General features: G+C 41.9%; 3 protein-coding genes across 5 annotated transcripts; 2 read left to right on the forward strand and 1 right to left on the reverse strand.

Annotated features, from left to right (window-relative positions):
- Positions 1–825: 825 nt before the first annotated feature.
- On the forward strand, positions 826–19,889 carry brd8a (bromodomain containing 8a). 3 transcript variants are annotated; one of them, XR_004843915.1, is made up of 20 exons: positions 826–1,235; positions 1,623–1,719; positions 2,225–2,294; positions 2,470–2,519; positions 2,632–2,754; positions 2,845–2,925; positions 3,061–3,125; positions 4,312–4,454; positions 5,653–5,835; positions 6,237–6,327; positions 6,713–6,862; positions 7,077–7,240; positions 7,365–7,812; positions 7,922–7,965; positions 8,098–8,366; positions 8,901–8,993; positions 9,076–9,144; positions 9,233–9,565; positions 15,934–15,978; positions 16,124–16,188. XR_004843915.1 is itself a non-coding variant. In XM_006799982.2 (20 exons), the coding sequence occupies exons 1-20, from the start codon at positions 1,217–1,219 to the stop codon at positions 16,181–16,183; spliced, it is 2,547 nt and encodes an 848-aa protein (XP_006800045.1). In that variant the 5' UTR covers positions 826–1,216; the 3' UTR covers positions 16,184–19,889. The 3 variants fall into 3 exon arrangements, 2 of the variants coding, with proteins under 2 accessions (XP_006800045.1, XP_087703407.1); XM_006799982.2 differs by having other exon boundaries at positions 9,233–9,515; positions 16,124–19,889; XM_087847281.1 differs by lacking the exon at positions 16,124–16,188 and having other exon boundaries at positions 9,233–9,515; positions 15,934–16,062.
- LOC148100888 (uncharacterized) lies at positions 9,575–13,414 on the forward strand. The gene has a single exon (XM_087847282.1). It carries the CDS (start codon positions 11,217–11,219, stop codon positions 11,904–11,906), a length of 690 nt encoding a protein of 229 aa, XP_087703408.1. The 5' UTR covers positions 9,575–11,216; the 3' UTR covers positions 11,907–13,414.
- Positions 17,273–27,422, reverse strand: dnajc18 (DnaJ (Hsp40) homolog, subfamily C, member 18). The gene is made up of 8 exons (XM_006799984.3): positions 26,934–27,422; positions 26,073–26,241; positions 24,036–24,181; positions 23,321–23,527; positions 22,979–23,091; positions 22,596–22,705; positions 22,306–22,478; positions 17,273–20,501 (listed from the first exon to the last, which is right to left on the reverse strand). The coding sequence occupies exons 1-8, from the start codon at positions 27,058–27,060 to the stop codon at positions 20,377–20,379; spliced, it is 1,170 nt and encodes a 389-aa protein (XP_006800047.1). The 5' UTR covers positions 27,061–27,422; the 3' UTR covers positions 17,273–20,376.
- Between the last annotated feature and the right edge of the window lie 176 nt (positions 27,423–27,598).

Genomic DNA, 27,598 nt, shown 5'->3' on the forward strand with positions numbered 1-27,598 from the left:
TGATTGGAGGATGTATTTGTGTGTGTGTGTGTGTCCGCGCGCGAGGGGGGGGGGGCATTTTTGTTGTAAAACAAAGGGGGGCCTAGCGAAAAAAGTTTGGAAACCACTGGTTTAGTACAAGTGTCAAGTTCTGATATTATTTTCTACTGTGTGTAGCTGTTAATGTAGTCCTTATTTAATAGGAGACAGCATAAGGAGCGTAAATTTCAACATTTCAACTCAGAGAACTTTTTGGAAATCATATAGTTTAGCATTATTTTTATTGACTGTGCGTGTTTGTTCATGAAAGTACACTCAAAAAATGATTCTTGGCAATTTTGAGTATAATGCAACTGAGATATATCAAATTAAAATGTATTTGTTCAAATAATTAATAATATAGGAAAACATGCTTGGAAAGGACTGAATGTACACAAAACAAATACATTTTATTTGACTGGATTCCATTAAATTTAATTTTTGGCACAAATATTTTTGAAGTCTAATGTTATTTTAAGGTACATGAAACGGATAACAAATTAATAGAGAATGTAATATTATTATTTTTAGTAGTAGTAGTAGTAGTAGAACATCTGCGCAGCATGCTACATGTGAACCTAGCTAGTTGTGTGGAAAACAACTTGTGTACTAAACTTGTTTGTGCTTAGTGCTTTTACCCAGTTATGTGGAAAAAAGAAGTGCTGGACTGACATTTATACATATAATTATCATTCTACTGACACAAGTTAAGTTCCATCTTTACATAAAAAACAAGCTATCCTGATTAATTATGAAAACTCAGCCGCCTGCAGGGTGGTACATTATTATTACTGTGGTGGGCGTGTACGAACACTTCGCTGCTAGCTAGAATGAGAAATAAGGTTTATGGCTACAGTAAGCTAAATTTTTTTCTTCGTCTGGCTGCCTGTCGCTTGGTAGCATAAACTCTTTCTAACGTAATTAGACCGTTTTTTGACTCTTTTACAGACGCAGTCTTTACATTCTAGCAAACTGGTTAATCCTTAAATTACCAAAAGCTTTGGCATACCAGACTGAGACTAACGGGCAACAGCGGTGATTCAGCGTGCTAGCTAGTGAGAAAAATCTTGAGAGCCTCCACATCCAGCCTAACATCCATTGATGTTAGCCTATGAGTATCGCCTTCGCATATCGCCAGCGTTGTTAATCGCCGGGTTTCTATCTACCAAGATGTACGGGATGTTGGGATGACAGGAAGATGGCAAACGGAGCTGGAAGTGAGTAACGCTGGAAAATAGCAAATGTCATGACATGCTACCCGTTAGCGTGTGTGTGTGTTTGTGTGTGTCGTACTTGGATCTTATCGCTTCTAACTTCTCCTCGCTCCCTGCGTGGCAGCCTGCACGGATTATTGGTTGTCATCACGAGTTGACGGCTCTATTTACACTGGTGGTGGCTGCCGTTTGCTATCAGTTATATCAAATACACTCTCTTTGTGTGTGCAGTTGCATGCTTAAAGTGCCGGTACTGGTGGTTAGCTCGATCATAATGGCAAAAAAAGAAGAAGAAGAAAAAAGATCCAGGCCGGAGACGTCCAGCAGAACACAGTCTGTATTAAAAATATACTGCATAAAGTATATGTTATGTTTCGTCCACGTCTGCAGAACACAAGCTGCTTGTCATTGGACCAACAGAACCATGGTCAGTGAGGGAGAAGCTGTGTTTGGCCACATCTGTCATGAAGAGTGGGGACCAGAACTGGTAATGCATGCCTCTTTCAACTGGTTTCAGCGATTCTGTATTATGTGCTCAATAGTGTGAGTCATAATCTGGCACATTAGATGTTAGTTACACATGTATCCTTTTGCTTATGATTAGGTTTTAAGATAAGATGTTGTCACTTAGGGTGGTTCTGTTAGTATTCCTGTGCCTGAGTACTTAAAAGGGTTGCTGGTCTGCTTTCCTGTTACAGTACACAGTGATATACAAATAGGATGACTTAACCATGGTTAGCCATGTCGTTCTTTATCTGTTACACTGGCATACATGATGCAGCCCAGTGCTGGCTGGCTTTAATTTAGTACCAGGTTTGCATGAAGTAACCTGGTACTAAAAGAGTAATTATAAATGGGAAAAAAATAGATTTAATATAATTTTGTTTCTGAAATATAAAGATAATAAACCATTGCATAAATAGAACATTGTTTAAGTCTAATAATCTTTAGAACTGTATTTATCTTGGGGTGTCTTATGCTTTTTTCATCAGGGTATCGGTCAGTCGTGCCATAAAACCATTTGCAGAACCTGGGCGACCACCTGACTGGTTCTCTCAAAAGGTATGACCAAAGCACCTTATCACAGGGTGAAAGACAGAGAACACCCTGTACAGGTTTTCAGACTATCGCAGGGCTGCTTTCACAACATTAAAAACTTAATCCATGATCTCTGCAGTAGGTTTCACGCACTCTATTTGAATGAAGTTGTTCTTGATACTCTTTTGGATCTTCACAGCACTGTGCCTCCAAATACTCAGAGCTCCTGGAAGCGACAGAGGCCCCAAAGTGAGCACATAAGTGACTTCAACTTCAAACATGCTTGCGTAGCTTTACCCTGTTTGATGAATGCATCTAGAGGATATGCAGCGTTACGAGCTGATGCCTTTGTTACCTTTAGGCGGAAGCGCGGCGAGAAAGGTGAGGTGGTGGAGACAGTGGAGGATGTGATAGTTCGCAGACTGACGGCTGAGAGGATCGAGGAACTAAAGAAGCTGATAAAAGAAACGCAGGAGAAGCACAGGTAACTAGCATGAACACATTATTCGTCTAAAAAAGACACACACCTCAAACTGCGTCAGTGAGATGAGCTGACATACTGCTGTTTTCATAGGAAGCTGAAGAGAGAGGCTGAACTGATTCAAGCTGGACATCTGGATTCCAAACTGAAAGAGCTATGGGAGGAAATTCTGCTGTAAGAAGCAACAAATCTATCAACCCTGTTTGTACAATCATGCACGTCTTTTTCTCCTGCAAACCTTAAACATTGGACTCATTGGACTCTCTTTGTAACAACAAAGGAAATGATCTTTTGTTGTGCATCTGTTAGGAAGAAGAAACTGGAGGAGGAGGAAGCAGAGATGAAAAGAAAAAACACAGATGCTGCTTATCAAGGTATTTCTTTCAATTTCAGGGGTCTTTTTTGAGGAACACATCCATAAAGAATTATATTTCAGTAATTACACAGGTCATCCATAAATAATGAAAATAAAAAACAATGAGATTATGATTATTAAACTGAGATAACTTTGTGTAGCTAAGTTGGCCTGCTAGTAATTACATGAAAAGTAACTTCTTAGATATATTTGTGCTTAGTGCCACTGAAACCAGAAGAGATTCTTCATATAACAGACATTGTGATACAAGTAACATATACTTCTGTGCAAAAGTCATGAGCCAACCCTCATTTCTATATGTTTTGCTAAGAAAATGGGAAAAAGGTGCAGCAATTTATTGAAACATGCAGCAGAGACATGGGAAAAATACGGTTTGTGCACTTCTAACAAGCTTGAAAGTCAATACTTGGAAATACCACCTTTATCCTTCATACCAGCTCCCCTGGTTAGTTCAAAAGTACAATTCTATGCCTGTGCCTCAAACTATTATCTGGTTGCTAGCTTAGCTCCGTGGGTGAGCAGGCGACCGGCCAGAAGGCAGTGGCCGTGTTTCGAATCCGACCTGTGGCCCTGTCTGTCTCCACTATCAAATAAAGGCAAATGACAAAAAAGTATAAAAAAAACCCTGTTTTTTAAACTAGAGAAATGGGGATAATTTGGCTTTCATGATTTATTGGTCAGTTTTATGTGGGTCAACAAACAAAGTAAAAGTTGTCTAAAATTGGTCAGGTACTGAAAATGAGAGAAAAAGCATGTGAAGTCCAAAGAGAAACTTTGAAATTTATTAAACTGATGATATTGCTCGAGAAAACTTTTATAAATTAGAAGAAAGTCTGGATTCTTTTAAGGAAAATATGAAAAACTGAGATGTGTCTGACAATTAAACTGGGTTAAGAATGGTCTTACAGAAAGCTCATCAAGACTTGAGTAGAAGTGTTGCACTCTGCAGGAACTGTTTGACCAGAAACTTTAAACTGCTGTTGGCACTAGAAAACATGGGAATAAACAAAGAAAATATCCTTCATTTCAAGGTGATCACCTGTCAAAAGAGATGTCAGCATTTTTCATACTCAGGTTGAGCCAATTGGACAGCCCGTGTAGAGAGCATTGTTTTGAAAAGAAAAGCTTTGCTTTTGTATGACTCACAAGAAAAGGCTCCTCTATGCTGCCCGTCCCTCTTTCAGCCAGACAGGTGGCAAAGAACACACCCAAGCGGATACCCAGTGTCACCATGCATTCGCCCTCAGGGTGTAGCTCCCCAAGCCAGGAGTTCTCCCCAGGTGACCAACTCGAGTGCTTGACACTGGATCTTACATCTACAAAGAATGTAAGTCTCTGAAGACTCAGAGTTACTTATGACAATGCCTGACATTTCACTTATCCTGCCTCGTTTTCAGACATGTAAAAGTGTTTATTAGTATTTAATAATGGTGTAATGATTCTATAAATATTTTTCGTTTCTGTCATGTTCTTTTAGGGAGAATAAGAAAAAGCATAATTGGTAAATTATTTTTACCCCTGGCATTATCATTTGATCATGATTGGGTTGTAGACTACAAATAAACTTTAGTATTCTATTTTATTTTTAAATTCACTCTCCACATATAAAGTCTGTAAAAATTGCAGTTTTTATCAGACTAAAATAAATCTTAAAACCAGGCACTAACATCATAGCCAAAATGAACACATGGCTAGTTAGAATGCAAAATACTGAAGCTGTCTTAATCACTAATACCATTGATTGAAGTCGTTTGCTTCCAGAGAGCTCAGATTCAATAGCCTTGAGTGACAGGCTGTTTAGGTGTCTTTGTGTTATCCTTAATTAGTTTATAACATCCTGAACATTGCAGCAGTAACAGACCCTTTGGCAGACACAGACAGGAAGTGTCAAATATGCTTAATAGAAGGAATGTAATCCACATTCAAGTACCTTTTTCCTTCACAGGAAATGTCAGAGGTCATCAGCTTAGCATTGCACCTTGTCTGTTAGTGCTAGCGCACTGCTCAATCAATCAATTTCTCCTCATTAACCACCTAATTGAAATTTGATTTGTCATTGTGACTTAATTGGCTAATTTACAAAACATTCCATCTATTTTATCATCAAACTAGAATTTTAAAATCCCTTTTAAACAAAGTGTGCTATGAAGAAAAATCGCTAAATAGTCACAAATTTAAACTATCTATTTCACCACAACACTCAGCAGATATAATGTCCTTCATTATATGTCCAGTATGTACCTAGTAGATGTAATGTAATGTGTTTCTTGTGTGCCACAAATTTAGATTTGGTAAAGTCGGACTCATAATACCTAAAAAAATAAATTTTAGGTGTTTAGGTGTAACTTACCAGGAATGCTATATGGGATGTAAGGCATAGAAAATGACTGTTTTTGTTTTGGAAATGAGTCTAATACTTTTGACCATTCCCTTCAGAGACAAAAAAGAAAACATGTTAGAGAACTGATAACAACTACATCTGTAAATCCTAATAAAATGTCATGTTTCCCTCTGTCTGTCTCTAGGCTTCTGGAACAGCCAGGCTAATGACATTTGCTGAGCCTTCTGGTAATGATGACAGCCACGGGTCCCTGCTAGAGGACCCCACCCAAAAGAAGTTACTGTGTCAGAAAGCCACGCCACCACCATCTCCCCTCCTGTCAGAGTTACTGAAGAAAGGCAGTATATTGGCCACAAATTCCAGATTGGTTTGTTGAAGGGCTTTAATATATATGCCAATAATTAACTTGTATAAGACTGCAGGGCAGTCTACCTTTATATGATCACGTGAAGAATTCTTGTGCTTTAGAGGGTGTCTAATAATTTGGCTATTCATTCTGTCTCCTTACAGTTTAAATTTGGATTCTGTTTAAAATTACTGTATATATAAAATTCACTTCACATATCCTGGACTTGAAGAAGAAATCATTTTGGCTTGTCTCTTTATTGGCACTGGCCTTAAAAATCCAGTATTGATCAGACACCACTGATGGGATAAAAAAAACACCAGCTATGCTGCCCTGCCTGTTAATGAGTAACAGATTTATTATTAAACAGCACTGCTTCATGTTTTAGACGTGTTTGATTTGTGTATGCATCTTTATCTCAGATTGGAGATGGTGACGTGTCCACAGGTAATGTGTCAGGAGCACATGACTTGCAGCTGGCTCCACCTTGTCAGCCTCTCTCTCAGGCAGCAGGTACAGATGCTGTGTTTGATCACTGTTGATCTCTGTTAAAATGTCTTGAGTTTTGTATGTCTTACAAAAGCAAATCTTACTGTTCGGATTTCGATTAACAGAAATGTCTCACAAAGCAACAGATTACCATACCAGTAAAAAAAAGCATTCAGTAGAAACCCCCTTTGACACAGGAAAAAGCGTCCCATAGGTCTTCTTATCTTTAGCTCTTTGAACATGTTTTATAATTGTTAGTTTTACTCTTGAACTCTGAATGCATGGGTGCTATCTGGTGATGCCGTTGCCACAAATGTTTGCTAATACTCTGACCATCTGATAGCCTGAGGTGCTTTGTTAGAGCTCTGCACTTCATGTGTTAATGCTTGCGTGAATACTTGCATGACAGGTGCCCCGATGTTGTCCCGTCTCCTGGAAGCAGGCCCCGCCCAGTTTTCCCCTCCATTAGGTTTTATGGTCAGTGTAGATTCTGCCTCCAGTGTTCCTCTCTCTGCCACCACTCCTGTTCCTGCTCAATCAAACATCTCAGCAAGTGCAGGTCTGTCCACTTTCTGATCCAACACCCTCACATTCTTAATATCACAAACTTTCCATTTTATACAGAGGATTTAATTGTGACCTGTTGATCAGATCTGTTCTTGGCCACCTGCTCTAAACTAGCAAAGATGTAATAATGCTTTACCAAATAAGAATTTATATTCATGGTGTTGAAATATTAAACAGTTAGTAAATCAGTTGTTGCATTCATGCAGAGGTAAATGTGATGGTGCCATCTGTGGCCCCTGGATGCCAGCCTGTCTCCTCTATGGTAGAAGATAAGGTGTCAGAGCTCAGTGAGGACGATGTGACTGTGTCACTGTGTCATGAGCTGGACCTGAAGACAGTGGGGGACATCATCGCCATCATTGAAGAGAAGGTTTTAAAAGTCAACAACCCTTACTGTTTAGATTACATCAAATAATTTATGAGACCTGTTTGGATTTTTATTTATTTATTTATTTTTTACAATATGAGTATTCGTTGTATGCTTCTTTTTGTAGGCTGATGAAGCCGCTGATGCTTTGGATGCAGCTGCAGTTGAGGCTGCTCTGTCCCTTTGTGAAGAAAATGGCCACGCTCTGTCTGCTGCCTGGGATTCTGGGCCTTTCCAGCCTCATGAGCCACACAACCCCACAGTGCCCACTGGGGCTGTACAGTCTTCATCTCTTCACTGTAGCTTGGAGGAGAGGACGGAAGCTTCACTCTCTTCTTTTTGCAACAGTCAAGATAACCATCTTGCAGGATTTCCTGTGGGACTGAGGAGCATTCCTCCCTCTTCCTCATCTGGATGCGACTCAAAGATTTTGGAGCACTACCGCAGTGGAACGCCTCCACAGGCTGCAGCAGTGAGAGAGACTGGAGAGGCGGTGCACTCAAAAACCCAAATGTCATCCATAAAATGTGAACGTGAGAAGTGGGCACAGCAAATCCCTGAAAAAATCCACGCAGGTACGAACATCCATGCTTAAGCATTTGTACTGCCTTGCCACGTAACATGCAGTTTGCGTCAGACTATGCATTTTGCAAACCTTATTATTCATTTCTACTATCTTGACAGACTCGGTATTAGAAGATAACCCACTGACAGAAAGGCATCCAAAGGTATAGCACTGTATGAGGACAAAGCGAGCATGATGCTTGTAATTGCTGAACTAAAATTTGCAGTGTGCTCCACAGTAACCCGGCACTTTCAGTTTTGTCTGAATCTGTCTGTGCCTTTTTACATTTTTGCAGGAGACGAAGAGGGAGGACGCAATAACTATTGGGGGAGGAGAGAAGGCCTCGGGGACTAACCTGCAAAACAAAGTTAATGGGCCAGAGGTGTGTGGAGAAGAAGTGGGAGATGGGGTGGAAGAATTCCTATCAGAGCCAGACGGCGAAACTGAGCTAGAACCGGCGGCCAGTGAGAGTGAGGATGGATACAGCCTCCATACGGCTTCCTCTTCACTGCAGCTCCACACAACTGCAGACTCCATCCCCAGCAGCCCAGCTTCTTCGCAGTTGTAAGTGAAATGCATTTATACTCTAGATCAGGGGTCTCAAACTTAAATGAGCTGTGGGCCACTGCTGGCGCTATCATCTCATTGGAGGACCACTTTAGTGTTCAAGTAGTACAAAACAAACAAACAAGAAAACACCCACAAATATTTCTGAAAATGTGGTGTTTTGTTTGTTTTTTAAAATGTCAAATATTGTATAACAAGAAAAAACTGCAAATGCGAATGATTTTTTTTCTCACTGAAGCCTTTCACTGAACTACCAGATAAACAAATTGGTACTCTCTTTCTGGACAGACACGTGGCAACACTTCTGCTATAACTTTGTTTGTATTTAACAAAATAAAAATGCAGACATAAGTGTACACATTAGTCAATATACAGGCTGCAAGTAGGGGTGACACAAGTGGGGCAAGTGGCCCCCGGGCTGCGAGTTTGAGACGCCTGCTCTAGATGGTGCTGATGATATAAGAATACTGACTTTGCAGCAGATTAGTTTCTGCATTCATACAACTTTTTTTTTTGACCTTCAACATGCAGTTCTGTGTGCAGTGAGGATCTGGAAGCTCTACAGGCTCACAAAATCTGGAAGAAAGCCATTATGCTTGTGTGGCGAGCAGCAGCCAATCACAGGTCAGAATCTGATTCATAACTTTAACACTAAATGCACAGTCTCCGATATTTTTCTGTAACGCGTCGTGTAAACCTGTTGTAGGTATGCAAATGTCTTCCTTCAGCCAGTAACAGAAGAGATTGCGCCTGGATACCACAGTATTGTGCACAGGTAAGCAAAGAATATTTTTGTATCACTTTACTGGAGCTTTAGAGGAAAAACATCTCAGACAGAACTGTCTTCGCTTCTTGTTCTCCAGGCCCATGGACCTGGCAACCATAAAGAAGAACATCGAGAACGGTCTGATACGGACCACCGCCGAGTTCCAGAGGGACATCATGCTGATGTTTCAGAACGCAGTCATGTACAACAGCCTGGACCACGACGTGTACCACATGGCTCTGGAGATGCAGCGTGACGTCCTGGAGCAGATACAACAGTTTCTAGCTACCCAGCTGATCATGGAGACGTCAGAATCTGGTATCAGCGCCAAGAGCCTGAGAGGCCGTGAGAGCACGCGCAAACAGGACTCTACTGACAAGGTGCTTCACTAGAGTTTTGACAAAAGCAGAGTACAGAAGAAGAGAAAAGGGTGAGACAACAAAAGTAGAAGAAAGTGATGCCAAACTATTTTATGGCCATTTTCCAAAGCATGACGTTTGATTTTAAATCAGTTCTTCTCAGGTAGCCATTGGCTTCGTATGCTATGAAAATCAGGTTGTTCTCCTTCAAACATTCGATTCGGTGTCTCACTATGGGCGACGCTCTCTCAGCGTTGTCCTCAGAAGCCTCTATGTCATTACTCCAGCCAGCATTGGCTGGCAGTCGTGACGCTTGCGTCAGGGAGGGGCCACCCTCCTCTCTATCCAGTCTTTAAGTAATGACGTGATGAACCCTGCGTCCAAACTACTCTGCGTTTAATAAGGCTGCGGTGTTTTTAACATGTTTTAATGCTTTGTATCTTGTTCTATTTAATCTCAACAGCCCCTAAAAACAGTCAGTGATCACTGTCGGCCTCTCTTGATTTTTATTACCACTAATCATTTTAAAGCTCATTTTTTAAAACCTTACATGTAACTACAGCTCAGCCCATGCAGTAGTATTTTAATGGATAACCTTGTATTGTGGATGGATTATCTCAGTTTTTCTCCTGACTGAAGTTTGGTCCGTTTACAGGATCCTGCCATGTAACTGCATCTGCCCCTAACCTTCAGGAACCCTCATGTTAACTTTTATCGAATGGAAAAAAGTCACCAGCTATGCTGCCCTGCCTGTTAATGAGTAACAGTAACATCATCACTGTTTATATTATGCTAACATAGCTGTGTTGCTAGCGATCACGCAGCGCATCATTATATACCAGCTAGCCAAACTTCGGTAACCCTACAAACATCACTGCTGTTTACTTTCCTGTCTTCATTTATGTCAGAAGTGATAGCAGAGCTGTACATCTTAATTTGTTTCAGAAATCCCTCAGTCAGAACATGGTATGTTATATTTAGATGGAAACTAGTGAGCTAACTTCCTGCTAACCTCTAACTCCGTTAAATTTCATAAATTCTGTTTTCATGGATGCCTGGATGTTAAACTTAATTGTTACACCTGGTAGAGTATCCATACTAATCATTTTATTACAGATGAAAAAATTTTAGACAGTTTTTCAACTCTCAGTAATGCTGGGGTGATTGTTTGACTTAGGGAGTCGGAGTTTGGGCCCAGGCACGGCTAATGACGTCAGACTTAAAGACCGGATAAAAGGGTGTGACACAGCGTCACCCGTCATTCAATTTCCTCTTCTCGCTTCTTCAGAATTTGCCCCTGCGGTTGCAAAATCACAGGCTCAGATACACATGACGCTTCTGTGATGTGCCCCGGGCTGCAACACGCCCAAGCGGCTATTTCCACACCGGGTTCATGACTATTTGACGTTGCAAAACGGGCAGCTGAAAAGCTGGCAGTCCCATGGCCCAACGTGACAACGGAGACCTCCACCTCACGATACGAGGGTAAAAAGCTCCCCAGAGCAAAGCGCACTACTAAGGAGGTACTGCCGCTTTTCCCCGAATGTGTGGACGAGGTCACACGCTGCTGGGCAAAGCCATTTTCGTCACCAAACCCCGTGCAGGGAGCGGCGGCATATGACTGCGCTGGAATGAAGGAGAAGGGCATCTACCAAATCCCCACAGTGGAGTGGGGATTTGGTAGATGTGACTTCTCATCTCCACCCAAACCAGAAACTTTCCATGTCATCTGGTCCATCCCTGCCCTTCAAGGCCGAACGTCTGCAGTCCTCCCTGGCTGACAAAGAGTATAAATCAGTTGCCACCACCGTGAGGGCATTGAACGCCTCATCGCTCCTGCTAGCGTACTCGACGAAGCTCCAGGACCAGACTGCTGCGAAGCCCGATGCTAGCGAGCTGTGGGAAGAGCTGGGCAGTGTTATGGACCAGTGTCTCCACCTCACTAGAGCAGCAGTACAAGCGGCAGGCAGAGCTCTCAGCATCATTGTCCTGCAGGAGAGGGCAAGATGGCTGAACTTGTCGGGGCTTTTGGACAGAGAAAAATGTGACATTCTGGATGAAAGCATCAACCCCGCTGGCCTTTTCGGGACTGCCGTTGCCACCATACAAAGACGGTGCGAGGAGAAAAAGAAAGAGGGAGAGGCCCTGCAGCTGTGTCTCACTAGGAAGACCCAGGCTGCGCCCTCGTCTCCACCCCGTTGCCGCAGGTTTTCTCAGATCACCAGCCGTCCACTCGGCGTGCCGACGTTTAAAATCCCTCGCCACCCAGCCCCGCAGGTCGCGGCCCAAGGTCCCCTAGGATCGCAGAACCCTAAAACCCACTGGCCCAGGAAACATGTCCCGCCTGCTGCTGCTCAGGGTGCCCCACCACCAGCCAAGCAGTCGGACCGCAAGAAGAAGCGGACTGCCTAACATCCCCCACGTGGAGATCTTAGCGGGACCAGCCCGGCCTCCAAGTTCACTTCAGGGCTCAGTTCCGAAGCCCGTTTGGAGAAGTGTTCTGCCGCCATCTTTCAGCGCTTAGGACTTGAGTTGGATCCCACAGAGTGCATTCCAACAAAGAGACGACGAGACACTGTTCAGCTGAGTCAAACAGATATGTTGAAAAACATAATGTCCTCACAACCGTAGACACCACCGGGGCCGTTTTCCTCAGTGGTGTCCGGCAACACTGGTCAAGCGCAGCTCCGCCCGCACATGCGCAGTCGGGTCTGGCCCGCAGGACCAGTTTCCACCACAGAGAGAGAGCCAAATCCCCATCTACTGTGGAGTGCCTGACTTTGGGGCTGCTGTCAGCAAGAATAGAGAGATGGTGAGCTCTCGCTACGCCAGAATGGATTGTGAGGACATTCGAGCGAGGCTACCATTTTTTCTCTTGCAAAAGGCGAATCAGCCAGGATTCTGCAAGAAGAAATATCTACCTTGCTATCAAAGGCTCCTGCGGTACGAGAAATACCGCAGGAGCAGAGCCAATGCGGCTTTTACTCAAAGTATTTTCTCGTGCCCAAAAATGGAGGGGGACTGCGTCCGATACTGGACCGAAGGGCTCTAAATCAGCATCCGAGGTCATACAAATTCAGGATGTTGACAACCACCACTCTGCTACATGGAGTTCGCCCAGGTGATTAGTTTACATCAATAGACCTGAAGGACGCATATTTTTACATCCCTATTTACCCGCCTCACAGAAAATTTCTGTGATTTGCGTTTCAGGGCAGAATGTACGAGTACCAGGTCCTGCCGTTTGGTCTCTCACTGAGCCCTCGGGTATTTGTGAAATGCACAGAGGCAGCCATAGCACCACTGAAGAGGCGGGGCATCCGCATAGCAACATACATAGACAATTGGCTGCTGCTATCAGAGTCAGAAATAATGGGAAGAGAGCACACGAGGTTGACAGTGGATCACCTGATGGCTCTGGGTTTCACCATAAACTATGAAAAGAGTGTCCTGCAGCCAGCTCAGGTCATCTCTTTCATAGGAATAGCTCTAAACTCCACCTCGCACAGAGCGTGTCTCTCTGTGAATAGAATCAAAAAAATTCTATGACATGCCGGCATTTTTCAGGTGGGAAGATATCTCCCATTCAGAAGATGCCTGCAGATGCTGGGATTAATGGTGTCTTCACTGGCGGTCATTCCAGTAGGCAGACTGCATATGAGGGAGTTTGAGCAATGGGTTGCATCACGGAGACTGAATCGAAAGCACCATACCCACCACCATATCAGAGTGACAGCAGATTGCGCTGCGGCACTCCACTGTTGGAGAAATCCCACATTTCTCACTTTGGGGGTGTCACTGGGGCTTTCACAGCCAGAAAGGCGGTGACCACGGACGCAAGTCTCACGGGCTGGTGTGCCACTCATGAGGGCAGAGCAGTGAGCGGCAACTGGGACTCACGACAGAGGGGTGTTCACATAAACTGGCTACAATTGCTAGCAGCATTTAGCACTGAGACACTTCCTTCCACTGTTAAGAAACCACCTTGTTCTGATCAGAACACACAACACCACTGTTGTGGCGTACATCAACAGAGGGCGGGTTACAGTCCCGTCCTTTGCACATGCTGGCTCGCAAACTGATCATGTGGAGCAGCATCAATCTGTTGTCACTGAGAGCTGCTCACATTCCAGGAGCTCTGAACTTGGGAGCAGATTTAATGTCCAGGGGGAACCTGCTGTACGGGGACTGGACCCTGCACCCACAGGTGGTGACCCATATCTGGACCCGCTTTGGCCAGTCACAGGTCGACCAGTTTACCTCGAGGGAGAAGGCTCAGTGTCCACTGTATTTCTCCCTGAGGGACCAGGAGGCTCCGCTAGGGGTAGATGCATTAGCTCACAATTGGCCACATGCTCTGCTTTATGTGTTCCCTCCACTGGCCTTAATTTCTCCCACTCTTAACCAGAGTGAGAGAAAGAGGGCTAACAATAATATTGATTACCCGAAGGTGGACGATGGTCCCATTGGTTAGCGGAGATTATGCCCCTCTTGTGGAGCGAACCTTGGCCTCTCCTCTGTGACGAGACCTAGTCTCCCAAGCCAGGGGGGAGATTCTTTTTCACCCTCACCCTGTGGGCTTGGCCTGTGAGAGGTTGAATCTGAGTATGGCAGGACTCCCCCAGGGTGTTATAGCCACTATTCAGAGTGCTAGAGCCCCCAACAAGTGGAGGGTATTTGAGGAGTGGTGTGGAAAGTCTCACACTCTCTACTTTCTGTGCTCTGTGACAACAATTCTCTCCTTTCTCCAGGAACTGTCAGATAAAGGAAAGGCCTTTTCCACAATTAAAGTATATCTAGCAGTCATTTCAGCCTGTCATGTGGGCTTCGTGGATGGCCCAGTGAGCCATCACCCACTAGTCCGCTGTTTTATGACAGGGGCACAACGACTCCACCCAGTTTCTAAACCTCTCGTCTCCACATGGGATTTATCCCTGGTGCTGGGGGAAGTTTCACAGCCACCATTTGAGCCACTAAGCCAGGTGGAAATAAAAATCCTGTCTTTGAAGACTGCATTGCTCCTGGCTCTCGCATCTGCGAAGCATATCAGCGATATTCATGCACTGTCAATACACAAACAGTGCACCCGATTCATGTGGGATAACTCTAGAGTCACACTCAGACCAAATCCGGCCTTTGTGCCCCAAAATCCTTATCTCCAATGCACCCCATTGGAGCTGGAAGCTTTTTGCCCTCCTCCTTTCTCCTCCCCTGAACAGGAGCGCCTAGATGCTGTCTGTCCAGTTAGGGTTTTATGTACCTATACGCATTTCCCACTGGATTGCTGAGGCAATCCAATTGGCTTATTCTAGCATAGCAACCTCTTGGGCCCTTTTTAGGGGTGTCTCTATAGAGGAGATATGTGCAGCAGCGAGCTGGGCTTCACCTTTGACATTTGCAAGGTTTTACAGGTTGGATGTCACTGCACCATCTCTAGCCCACACTGTGTTAAGTGTGGGCTAGAGATGACCCCACGAGACCTAAGTTGGCAGTCAGTCGTTCAGATGGGCTTATCTGGCAATATGGGAGTCTGCATATCTTTGATAACATGAGTGAGGTGTCTCACCAGATACCCCTCCTTGCACGAAGCGAGGAAGAGGTGAGCTTATTTTACCTCACTCATGTTATCAGAGAATAGAGGTTACTGAATAGAGTAACTTCAAGTTATTGTCTGAAGCCTTTATGTACTTATAGTTTATCCAAAGCATTCAATGAGTGTTTACTAAGAAAGCAGACTACTGGATATTAGGTCTAATGAATTGAAGCTACTGTTCAATCAGCTTTAGTTTGATTTATAAAAGATGTTTCCGTGACAAAAGCACTGCATAAAGAACTGCTAAACTAATAATGATTTTAAAACACTTATGCTACAGACCATACTATATAAAATACATATTTTTTCATTTTTAACATTGACTTTCAGTGTTACTTACACCCAAAGAATTTGGTGAAATAAAGTATTTCTCCTCCCGGTCATCTAGTCTGGCAGAATGTCTTTTTCTGTTTCTTTAGATATTCTGATTACAGATAACCCATTTGAAGATAGGAAAGTTTAAAGAGTTAAATAATGATGGGTCATAGCATACTGATGTTAATGGGAACCTCTAAATCACTGAAAGGTAGGAGATGACTAAAATGTCCTGCAGTACCTTGAAAAGTGTCTTGACAACAGTATTCTGTATATCTGTAGCTTACATGATATAAAGATCCTGAGCTAAACATGTGGCATCGTCCTGTAACGCAATGGCAGGGCAGCAACAAAACATAGTAAATGTAGTACTAATGTTATAGCAGTTAATGTGTGTTTTTAAAGCTTGTCTCCAGTTTTCCTCTAGCTGAATGTACTGTGTTGTCTCTCTCTTTGTATTATTTTGCTCCTGTTTGAGATTTTCAGCACACTACTGAGTTGCAGCTCTTATCTGTCATGTTCCTCTTACAGGACACTGTGTCCATGTCTTCCCCTGCCTTCCTTCTTTCTCTTTTTGTAAGTACCCTCCTTACTACCTTTAAAACTGCAGTTACATATATTCAAACAAAGAAGACAAACAAACAAAGAAGGTTTTATTAAAATACTTCATTTAGTCTCTTAAAGCTCAGACTAAATGTTTTTTCCCCCACTTCCACTGCAGGATGGAGGCACCAGAGGGCGCCGTAGTGCCATAGAAGCTGACCTCAAAATGAAGAAATGAAACCATCAGTATGATATTGTATCAGTATGGTGTCCCTGAGATAAAGTGAAAAGACTGATCTCATTGTCTCTCAGTTGCACAGATTGTGGCTCTGCGTATGGTGCAGTGTAACCTTTGCTTGCACTCTAGATTAAAAGGATAGACTGCAGTGTGGAGATGCTAATTTGTTCTGAGACAGCCATACAGTCGTGGATTACATAAAGTATAATCCCAGATTAGAGTGGGAGCATTCTGAAAGACCATGTCAGACCTTTCATAGATATAGCTGCACATCACTCAGACGTAACCTGCTCTGAAGTTCATGGGGATGTAGAGAGGTTTTTAAAAAAAAATGCTCCTATTATACAGTCGGGCTGAATATTGAATTAACTGGGCTTGAAGTTGATCCCCAGATTAGCGTCCAGAAGGCCAAAAGTCTGGCCAGAGGGGCAAGTTGATTTCAAACAGAAGCGTTTTCACTGCAGGTGTAAAACAGATTTTAAAGATCTAATTTTAAGACTTTGATATCCTTTTACTGTAATGTTTGTGTTGGATTTATTTTATCAGTGTGACACTTTGGTGAAACAGTACCTACATGCTTATTCTACTACATACTCAGTGCTTTTGATTAAGTGTTACATTTCTAAACTGTTGTTTACTTTAAAGTCTGTAAAAAAAAAAAAAAAAAAAAAGCTGTTACGTTATACTTGAATTTGCACAAAACGTTTCCACTGTGCCAACCCAAAACCGATCACAGCGGTCACTGTTCGAGCCAATCACAAACTCTCATGCAAGCTACGTGCGCACAAATCAGTGAGAACAGTTGGCGCTTTTTTTTTTTTTTTTTTGTCAGTGTGAAATTCCCCTTTTTTGTTGCAAGGCTAATGTTTCATGCACTGTAATTGATTTTGGAAGCTTTTAGTATTTTTCAGGACTGGCTTTAAGGAACTCTAATACTAAACCCTGTGTGCACACCGAAGGAGATGCAGCGTTTTTCACAACGTTCCCACTTGCTTTTCTTCAATCATGTTCAATATTAATGACCCAATGAATAAAGCTTGTAACTTTTATAGAACCCGAGCCAAGATATTTCAAGGTTAAGTAGCTCATGATGCCTCTCTGTCCTCGCTCTTCCCTGTAAATATGCAAAAGCAAACAAATGTTTGTTTTTTATGTAATTCAAAGTTTGAGGCGTTCTCAGTTTGTACATATGGTCTGCTTAACAAACAAGTTGTCTTAGATAAGTGTTTACAGTGCTTTGAGAAGATTTTAAGACCCTGTCACTTTTTCCACACTTTTTTTAATTTTCAAGATTAAAAAAAACAAAAACCCATCAATATACAACAAATTTCCCATAACCAAGTAAAAGCATGCCAGATTTCTTTCCCCCAAAATTTGTCTAAAAGTAAATCACAAGTATTTGATTTTCAAAAGCCTTTAGATCTTTTACTCAGTGCTCCACAGAAGTTTTGTTGATAGCTTTAAAAGCTTTTTATCTGTTTGGCTAAGTCTACAGACTTTGCACACCTGGATAAAGGCAGGTTATTCCATTTTTCCAGGCAAATCCTTTCAGGCTTTATCAGATTGGATAACTGCCATCTCTAGCTCTCTCTACCAGTGTCATGAGCGTCACATCTGGGTTCTGGCTCAGCCGCTCAAGGACAGTCAGTGGACTGAAGCCACTCTGGCTTTCCCATCTGTGAAGATTACGTCTGAAACTGTTGACCATTGGGCGCTCGGTCACGACCTGGATGAAGGCCCTTCTTGCTGGGCTTCTCTGTTTGGCTGTGGGGCGAACTCCAGGAAGAATCTTAGAGTTTCTACAATTTTTCTATTTCACAAGCGACAGCTCGAGAAACAGTTCTATACTTTTGTCACTATTTAAGCCTCGCCACAATTTTATCTAAAAACTATAGAGTTCTTTGAATCCACTGGCTTTGTTTTTAATCCTGACATGAAGTGACCTGTGGGACCTTTTACCGTTTATGCTTTTGTATAAAGGTTAGAGTGAAGAATGATGGAGGAAAAATACAGCAATTCAAAGTTATATTACAATGAAATAATTTGAAAAAAGTGAAAACATCTGAAGACTATGAGTCCAGTTTGAACAATTTGCATCACGGCTACAACGCAAATTAGGTTCGGACCCAGTAAACAGTGAAGCTGAAGCTCACCGTTTGATATTTTTTGTGTGATATAGTTTTTAAATCCATGATTATTAGCTAGAAACTAAGAGCTGGTTCTTAAATGGCAGCTTAACCTGAGCTTGAGATAAATTTAGGATGCGTTATTCCCCTCTATCATTTTCTAGTTTAACAAGGTGACCAAACTAATGATCCATGCAAAGAGCCACCGCGAAAAAGAAACCAGACAGAAACCAAGAAGATTTTCTGATTATTCTTTAATTTTGTGGTATTTTTGGCTGAAAGCTTAACTTTGCAGTTCTAACTCAAGGGGTATGTCCGCACTGATTAATACCAAACCCTGACTCGTGTGTATCACAGTAAATATAATGTCATTTACATGTTTGTGACTTCCAGTGTGGATCAGAATATATTCTGACAGTTTACATTTATAATTTCAGCAGTTATGAAGATGTATTAGCCAAAAAAAATTAATTTGCAACTAATTTAAAAAAAAAAAAAAAAAAATCACAAAGATGCATGCAACAGTAACAATATGGAGTCACTATGAACTTAAAAAGTGCTTGAGGTGAACCTGAATATTTCACAAGTATGACAACAGCTAAGGCAGTCTGGCAGTCCTAGTGCGCAGCAACAAGTATTAATGTCTGTATAGGGTTTGTGTGAGCTGAGCTTTTTTATTTAAAAAAAAATATAATAAAAATAATATAATTATATATACCGGTGTAAAAAAAGAAGAAAAAAAAAAAAAGGCTCCATAAGTTAGAATCCCCTTAGTGATGACGTGATTTGATCAGAACATGGCAAGTAAAAGTCCCAATTTTGGTTTCTGTCTGGATGAAATGATCATACCCACAAGTTAGTTGTGGAAAACAAAGTCTCCAAGGAGTTTAACAGTCTCCGTTATTTACAAAATGACACCGGGAGGCAGCAGTGCATCGGAGGACTGCGACTGCTAGCACAAAGAGACATGCTTGTTTCTTTGAAAAACTCCCAGCCACTACTGACTGAAGTTACCACTATTGGATTAGGCTGTCTAATCATAGCCATTCAATTCTTATATATTAAGTTTTTCAAAACATTTTCTTGTTTTGTTTTTTTACGTTTATTTTTAAATTATCATTATTGTTATAAAAGATCAGAAGAAATTACGGGTATTGGATTTATAAAATATCTAGATTTGAGCTGAAAACCCATTTTTCTGGAAGCATCTGAGCTTGCAGTTATGAAAGCAAACAAAAAACTGTATTGCAAGCCATTTAAACTCCATAAAACCATACAAACTGCTTATAGTGAAGATTCCCCATATACAGCAAGAAACACTGTGAACTGCCTTTTCTTTCGGCTGAAATGCCATTTCTAAATGACCAACACAATAAACACCTATGCAAGCGCTGACGCAGGGAGCCTGAAGCTCTGCTGTAGGAAGCAGCTCCTTTTTTTGGCAGCACAAACAGAAAACAGCATATTCTGTAAAATATTACTGTGCCTCCTATTGCTCGAGGTCCAATTGAGTGATTTGTCTATGTTTCAATCATAAATAAAATGTTGCAGACTAAAAATAAAAGACTACAGTACACTGTACTTCATTTCTAACAGGAAAGAAAATGGATGTTTCTTCTATCATCTACTAAATAAATACACCTAAAATTTGAGCAAGGACACAGAAACATCCAAAATAAATACAGGTGAACTACAAAACCCAACCAGATAAAACATGTATGCGTGAACATACAACTGCCTTTGTAACCCCAAAGGGAGCCCCCTTATGTCATGCCATTTCTATAAGAAAGTTTAAAGGCTCTGAGACGTCGTTCACGCTTCCACAGTGACTGCGCACCTGTCACCGCTACCACCACAGCTAGGGCCGGCAGCTAACATGCAACTTCACTTTCTACCATCGACACGAGGAGAGAAGGCACATCGTTCCCAGCGGCATAATCTCCCACTGGCTGTGCTGTACCCAAAGAGATTTCTTCACAAAGTGGCCAGATTGGATAAATTACACACTTAGGTAAAATACATTATTGTAAAGTCTGTAAAGAAACACTTTCTCCTCTCCGACAGTCCTCATTTTCCTCTCTGACGCCCAACCAATCGATGCAGTTTCTCACAGTTTTCCAGCCTCATTGTCTCCGCCTTCTGCTTTAAGCGGTCGTCTCGGTACAGCTGTCCGAGGTTTGCCAAGTCTGATTCTGCAAAGGAAACAGAATGACAAAAATGAAGCTGCAGCAGACTGATAATGTAGCTTACCATAAACAGAGAAATAGATGGAAACAGTTGGTTTTATCCTGCAGTCAGAAACACTACTAAAGATCGAGAGCAGGACCCAAACCCCCCCCAAAAACTTCAGTTCCTCAAATGGTCACTTAAGGCTGGCTACAAAAACTTACTTTATAACAACTGTAAAGGAGATTCATTTCTATACCACCTGCTAAAGGCTTTCAGTTATGAATGTTGAGGGGTGTGGCTGCTTTAGTGACAGGGAAGTACAGGCACAAGCATCTAAGTATGACTGATCAGCATCACCTAAGCTAATCTGATTCACTGCCTTGAACCCTCTTGACCATGTTTTTGCTGTTGGATCATTTTAATAGTCATCTGACGACAAAAAAAAACAAACAAACATGGATTTGAATGTGGTTAAGCCTGCTCTTAGTTTTTGTCTCTGTGAAATGTATCTTACATGTCAGCACTAATTAGCAGGACCCTATGTCTCTGCGAGGCATCCGCGCCGTCTATAGATGCACCAAACTAGCTAGCATTAGCTACGTCAATCTTTTATCTACAGCATGGGAGTGTGGCAGAAACTCTGGGAAGCAGATACAATCCTCTACCAGCAAAAATCTCTGCAGCTGTTGAATCATCACACAGATATGGAAATTTAGTCCCATTTTCAATTTGATTTATATAGTTTTAAATCACAACAACAGTTGCCTCAAGGCGCTTTTATATTGTAAGTTAAGACCCTACAATAATATAGATGTAGAAATAAAATGACACCCTTTGATTAAGCACTTGGCAACAGTGGGAAGGAAAAATTTCATTTTAACAGGAAGAAACCTCCAACAGAACCAGGCTTAGAGAGGGGCGGCCATAAAAGACAAACCCTACATTTTCCTGGGCTTCACATTGTTTTTTCACAATTGAAACTGAATGCAATGTTGCGCTGTTGAGGATGTTAAGGATCTGAACTTTAACAAATTAGCAGTAATGAACACTGCCCCTCCCTTACAAAAAAGTAAGAGGGCCTTCCAGATGATTACTGCAGTGATTTGTATATTTGAGCTTGCGGTAGATTATTAAACAAACTATTGCACTGAGTATTTTCTTATTTCTTAAATAACAGCTTTGGAAGACATATCTTGAGGTAGTGGAGAAGATGATACTTCGTTTCAGAAGAGTCAAATTATTGCCCTGCATACTAATATACTAAATAAAATAAAACAACAACAACAACAACAACAATCTAAAATTGGGTCAAGAACTGTCCAATCATCATCTTTGAGAAAGGAATGGGGTCAAAATAAAAACATTTAAATAAATTAATCTAATCAGAGATTACTTAAAGTGTTAGGTGAAGTTATTAATAAAAAATAATAATAACAGAACTCACTGCTCAAATAATTATTTAGCTGTGTAGCCTTAAGAAAACCACTTATCCCCAATCAATGGCCCCCATTTCCTGATGGCACAGGTATACTCCAAAATGGTAATACCAATGTTAGGCTCAAGGTTTGAAAGCATGGCTCAAGAAAGCCCACATAGTTGTCCGACTCTACCATCATCAATCCAAGATTTTGGGGAAGAAAATGAATGCAACTCTGGATGGAAATAAATATCTTAACACTGTAAAAGCTTATCGAAATTTATGCCACAGCAAATGTGGGCCATCACCAAAGCTAAAGGCAGTCTAATTAAATATTAAGAGAGTGGGGATTTTTTTTTTTGGCCCAGCAGTTTATACTCCCCATCCAAACAAAGAACCTGCTTGCTTACTTTGCTGTTTTTCTTTCCAGCAGCTGCTCTGCAGGTGTTCAATATAGTCGTTCTCGATGGTTTTCTCGAGCTCCTCCAGTGCAGCGCCACGGTATTCCTTCTCAAAACCCTTGTCTACATAGTATGGTACACCCATGTGCTGCGTTTCCCTGGACACCACTAGCCCCATGGCTCTGAAACCAAAACCAAACCAAATTAATTCAGTGGATTTACAGCGTCAAGCATGTCAGAACCCTTAGGATGGCTAAAAATCACAGTAGTGAGACCTATATGTTGTCGAACAGACTCACGGCTTATAGAAGAGACTGTAGGGTGGGTTAGTGGCCATCATCTGAGTAAACACTGATATGAGGATTAGCACCAACACGGGGAGAAGCTGCAGAAGAGCTGTGAAGGTGTTCTGTGGGAAGATAGAAATCAGCACAGTTTACAAAGCATGCAATACTGTATGTAGGCTGCAATGATTACGCCGCACTCATGCCAGCGTGGTATTTCAACGTCTTTGGAATATGAGCAGAAACAATCACTTAAGGGATACAGTCATGTTAAAAAGGAATTCCAGAACCTTTCAGTGCTTTTCTGTAGACTCATGATCAAAGAATTAAAGACGACAACAACATAATATTGAGGCTGTTTAACAGGGATTTCTCCTCATGCTTAGTGAGTCACTGACCTGACTCTGATTTTCCTCCACCACCTCCTCGCGCCTTTCATGAGCACGTCGACGACGAGGCTGATAAAACTGAGAGTAGGAGGCTCCCTGGTTGGTGTACACGTGGATATTTCCTGTAGAGAAACACAGTGCTATGGAATCTGCACTTAAACATAAAAAAAGCACGTAATATACCTACAATATAGCAGCCAAAATGAACCATAAATACTAATACTGATGCTCACTGTGTTTTCATTTGTTGGAAGCTCTATTGGAAATATTTAAATTGCAAATTTATTACAAATTGCCCACTAAAAGCCACCTGGAATAGTGACCTTTTCAGTTACCTTCCTCCTGTCATACCTGTGGGAAACCTTCCTCCGAAGAACATGTTGAAGAGCTCCTCGGGGGAAATGTCGGCCTCGAAGTCCCTGTGGAAGCTGCGGTAGTGTCCGTGCCGACTGTGGGTGGATTGCTGGGGTGCGTTCATACTTGCAGACTGATCTCCATACTGATCATACTGCCGCCTCTTCTCTGGATTGCTCAGCACTGCATATGCATTACCTATTGCTGTAGGGAGAGAGGGGAAAAATTTGCGATGCATGAAGTCCAAAGCAAAAAAAAGCAGCAACAGAGCTGGGAAAAGAGCAAGGCAGCGGATGCAAATAAGCAGCTCCTGTACTAATGGCCATAGAGGCTTAATAGTGAACAAAATCGGTGCCGATTCTCATGCAAAGAGCTACAAATTTTTTTTTCTTGGATTTCCAATCAGATTTGACTTTAATGTTCATCTTTGGATCAATATCTGCAGTGTGTCATGTCTCTCCCTCTGCACCTCACAGTCAGAAATGAATACAAACTGCCTAAAGAAATACCAAAAAAACCATTTAAAAGCTGCAAAAACTTAAAGCCCTGATAAAATCCATTTTAAAAGAGACACTACCTGCACGAGGTTTCAGCTGCTGAGCGGACCACAACCTCTAACTTTGGTGAGCTTTCATAAATTTCTGCATTTGGTAGAATACAATGAAGTGGGCAATAAAAGCTCGTTTTGCTTTTTTATCGCCAAAGCTCGTACCTTTGAAAGCATCTGTGGCTCCCGGAGCAAAGTTCTTGTCAGGGTGAAATTTCAGGGCCAACTTCCTGTAGGCCTTCTTCAAATCTTCATCGCTGGCACTTTTGTGCACACCGAGAATCTCATAAAAGTCCTTACAATTCTTTATCCTACAAAAGGGGGGAAAAATTTGGAATGCATATCAAATATCTCCAGGCTTCTTATGACCTCTTCTTTCTGTTACTGCATATCTGTTCCGCTTTGAGTAAAACATAATACTTAGTCAAGTGACATGTTTTGCCAACAAAGCATTGTTTTGTAGGATGGAGACCAATCAATAGCGCATGGTTAAGCTTTGATGAGGAGCATATAACTAAGAGCTCTGTTACTGGGAATCTCCAATGAGTTTTAGAAGGAAAATACACTATATTGCCAAAAGTATTTGCTTCTCTGCCTTCACACGCTTATGAACTAGAGTGAAAAACTATTCTTAATCCATAAAACTTAATATGTTGTAGGCACACCCTTTGCAATATCTTCAACTCTTCCGGGAAGGCTTTCCACAAGGTTTATGAGTGTTTAAGGGAATTTTTGACCATTCTTCTAGAAGCACATTTGTGAGGTCAGACACTGATGTTGGATGAGAAGGCCTGGCTCAAAGTCCTCACTCTAATTCATCCCAGACGTGTTCTAACGGGTTGAGGCCAGCACTCTGTCCAAGCCAGTCAAGTTCTTCCAAAACAAACTTGTTCATCCACGTCTTTATGGATCTTGCTTTGTCCACTGGTGCACAGTCATGGTGGAACAGGGAGGGATCATGCCCAAACGGTTCCCGCAAAGCTGGGAGCATGAAATTTTCCAGAATGTGTTGGAATACTGAAGTGTTAACAGTTCCTTTCACTGAAACTAAGGATTTCTGGCAAACCCCAAACCCAGACTTGTCTTTTGGATTGGCAAAAGAAGAAGTGCAATTTGTCACTCCAGTGAACGCATCTCCACTGCTCTAGAGTCCAGTGGCAGCGTGCTTTATGTCACTGCATCTGACGCTATGCATTAAGCTTGGTGATGTAACGCCTAGATGCAGCTGTTTTCATGGAAACTCATTCCATGAAGCTCTCCACACATTGTTATTGAGCTAATCTCAAGGCCACATGAAGTTTGGGTGTCTTTAGTGATCGACTCAGCAAATAGTTGTAGACCTTTGAGGACTCTTCGCCTCACGTTACATGATCCCTATGTGTCCTTCCACTTCGTGGCTGATTAGCTGTCATTCACAGTCACACAGCTGACTGCTGAATATATAGTAAGGAGGAAATTTCATGACTGGGGTTGTTGCACAGGTGGCATCCTATCATGGTATCATGATGGGATTCACAGAGAGAAACCCATTTTTTCATAAATGTTTCGAGTAGTGGTCTGCATGCATGAGTGTTTGATTTTATACACTTATGGCAATGGAAGTAACTGGAACACCTGAATTCAATTATTGGAATGGGTGACTGAATCCTCTCACCCTATGGCAGGCAGAATGGCAGTGCAGTGGTTAGACTGTTGCTTCACAGTAAGAAAGTCATGGGTTTAAATCCAACATCTGGCAGGGGTCTTTCTGCTCGAAGTCTGCATGTACTCCCCATGTTTGCGTAGGTTTTCTCTGAGTATTCCGGCTTACTCACAAAGCCCAAAGACATGCAGTTAGGGGGGTTAGGTTAACTGGTGATTCTAAATTGCCCAAAGGTGTGAATAGCTGCATGAACACTTTTGGTAATCTAGTGTATAAACAAGAGCTCTGTTACCAGGAATCTCTATAGATTTCAAAATGAAAATATGCAGGATCTCGCTGCAAAGGGACAAGATTTTTGGTATTGGAAATGTTCCGTTTTCTGACTGAGTAATCATACTTGAGAACACTTCACCTGCCAGGTAAACAATCTGAGTTGTAAGCCAAGGAGGATTTTATTTACCAGAAATGCAACAATTTACTTAAATTCACGTGTGTTTGCAAATAAGACCAATTGATGGCAATTGAAATGAATATAGAAGTTTAAAATAGTAAACAGTCACCTGAGAACCCCTTGGCGCTGCTCCTCGGTGTAGCTCTTCTTCTCGTCACCACTTGCATTATTTGTTTCACTGGTTCCAATGTCCTCATCTCGCCATCCTGTCGGTGGGGGCACGTGGTTTGTTTCTGGAGCGGCACCGCCTCCATTTCTCAGAATGGCATCTATCAGCACTACAAAACAGCAGCAACAGTTGACAATCAGCTGAAAATCCAGATAAAGGGAAAAAAGAGAATAAAGAAGATGACACATGTAATTAAGAGGTACATGTAAGGTAATTTATCTCTAAGACTCCAGGGGGAAGGAAGGCCATCTTTCCTGCTGAAATTGATGTTTTAAAAATGAAGGTGCTGTTAGTGGAATCCCTTCAAAATCTGCCACAGGGTTTTAATGGGAGAACTTGAAGGTCACAGTGTTTGATTTACAGTGTTTCTTACCTTGTTGATCTTGGTCTTTTCTTTCGTCTGTATGTGAGTAGGGTGACATTACCTGTGCATCGTGCATAATGCTGCAAGATGGGCTGTCATATATATATATATATATATATATATATATATACATATATATATATATATATATATATATATATTTTTTTTTTTTTCCCCAGAGATTTTTTTTCTAAACACATTGCTGCCCCATAGTTTGAAGCCCCAAATCAGCATGCATCAATATATAAAAAATATCAATATATAAAAAATATCAAAGGTAGGTGGCGAGTCCTAATCTAAAATAGCCGTTCTGTGCATCCACCCATCCATCTAAATATATATTTACTACAGTTTATTGGTTGGAATAAGTGAAGTACTGGGACGAGGTTAGCAAATAATCTGGCCATGACTGCAGTATGCGCGTCAGCTAATTTTACCTCTGGCCCGGGTGCTGGGGTAAATGTTCTGCGCCTCATATAGCAGCTGCAACGCCCGATCTTTCCGTCCTGACCGTAAACACAGCTTGGCCTTCTCTATCAGCCGGTCTGCTTCTTCTTTGTCCATGTCAGCGGTATTGGGCTATTTAGCGGAGCAAGTCGCTGTCTGCCCAGGTTTGTCCCTGTACACTGAGCGTCAATATCATATGGCAAAGCGGAGCCGCTTCAGCTAACGTTAGATAGCCGACTAGCTTTGGTTACAGACAGCAGCTGCGTAACGTTAGCAAGGCGCAATCCTGCAGTCACTCAAAGTCCTTCTCTCTATCCGATTAGCAGACGGTGGCGGTAGTTGTGAGGCTGCAAACAGGCCTGCAGCTTCGCCATCATTTAAGCTGAGAGTCTTGAAATTGACTGTTTTTCTGTTTTATTGGCGTTTAAAGAGCCACCTTATCAAATTAAAGGGATCTCTCCGTCCAGTGATGGACAAGCGACGGGGGCGAGACCGTGGTGGCGTCATATCCGGTGTAATAAGGTTTAAAATGTGCCTTTAAAAAAACATGTAAGTGTATATATACACAGACAAGGAAAAGCTTCTGAAAAAATAACTTCTGGTAGTCGAGCTTTTTGATTAATCTGCATTCTGAGTAAAATCCCATCCCATCAAA

Source organism: Neolamprologus brichardi, chromosome 10 (genome assembly GCF_056152115.1).
Source record: "Neolamprologus brichardi isolate AB-2024 chromosome 10, ASM5615211v1, whole genome shotgun sequence".
NCBI lineage: Eukaryota > Metazoa > Chordata > Actinopteri > Cichliformes > Cichlidae > Neolamprologus > Neolamprologus brichardi.

Coding starts and splice junctions, on each gene's coding strand:
- dnajc18 (XM_006799984.3), bottom strand. CDS start 27,060: ATGGACAAAGAAGAAGCAGACCGGCTGATAGAGAAGGCCAAGCTGTGT. Junction 22,706..22,978: donor TGGAGGAAAATCAGAGTCAG/GTCAGTGACTCA, acceptor ATCTTCCCACAG/AACACCTTCACAGCTCTTCT. Junction 20,502..22,305: donor CTGGAAAGAAAAACAGCAAA/GTAAGCAAGCAG, acceptor TTTCCTTTGCAG/AATCAGACTTGGCAAACCTC.
- LOC148100888 (XM_087847282.1), top strand. CDS start 11,217: ATGTCATCTGGTCCATCCCTGCCCTTCAAGGCCGAACGTCTGCAGTCC.
- brd8a (XM_087847281.1), top strand. Junction 3,126..4,311: donor CACAGATGCTGCTTATCAAG/GTATTTCTTTCA, acceptor TCCCTCTTTCAG/CCAGACAGGTGGCAAAGAAC. Junction 9,516..15,933: donor AACAGGACTCTACTGACAAG/GTGCTTCACTAG, acceptor TTCCTCTTACAG/GACACTGTGTCCATGTCTTC.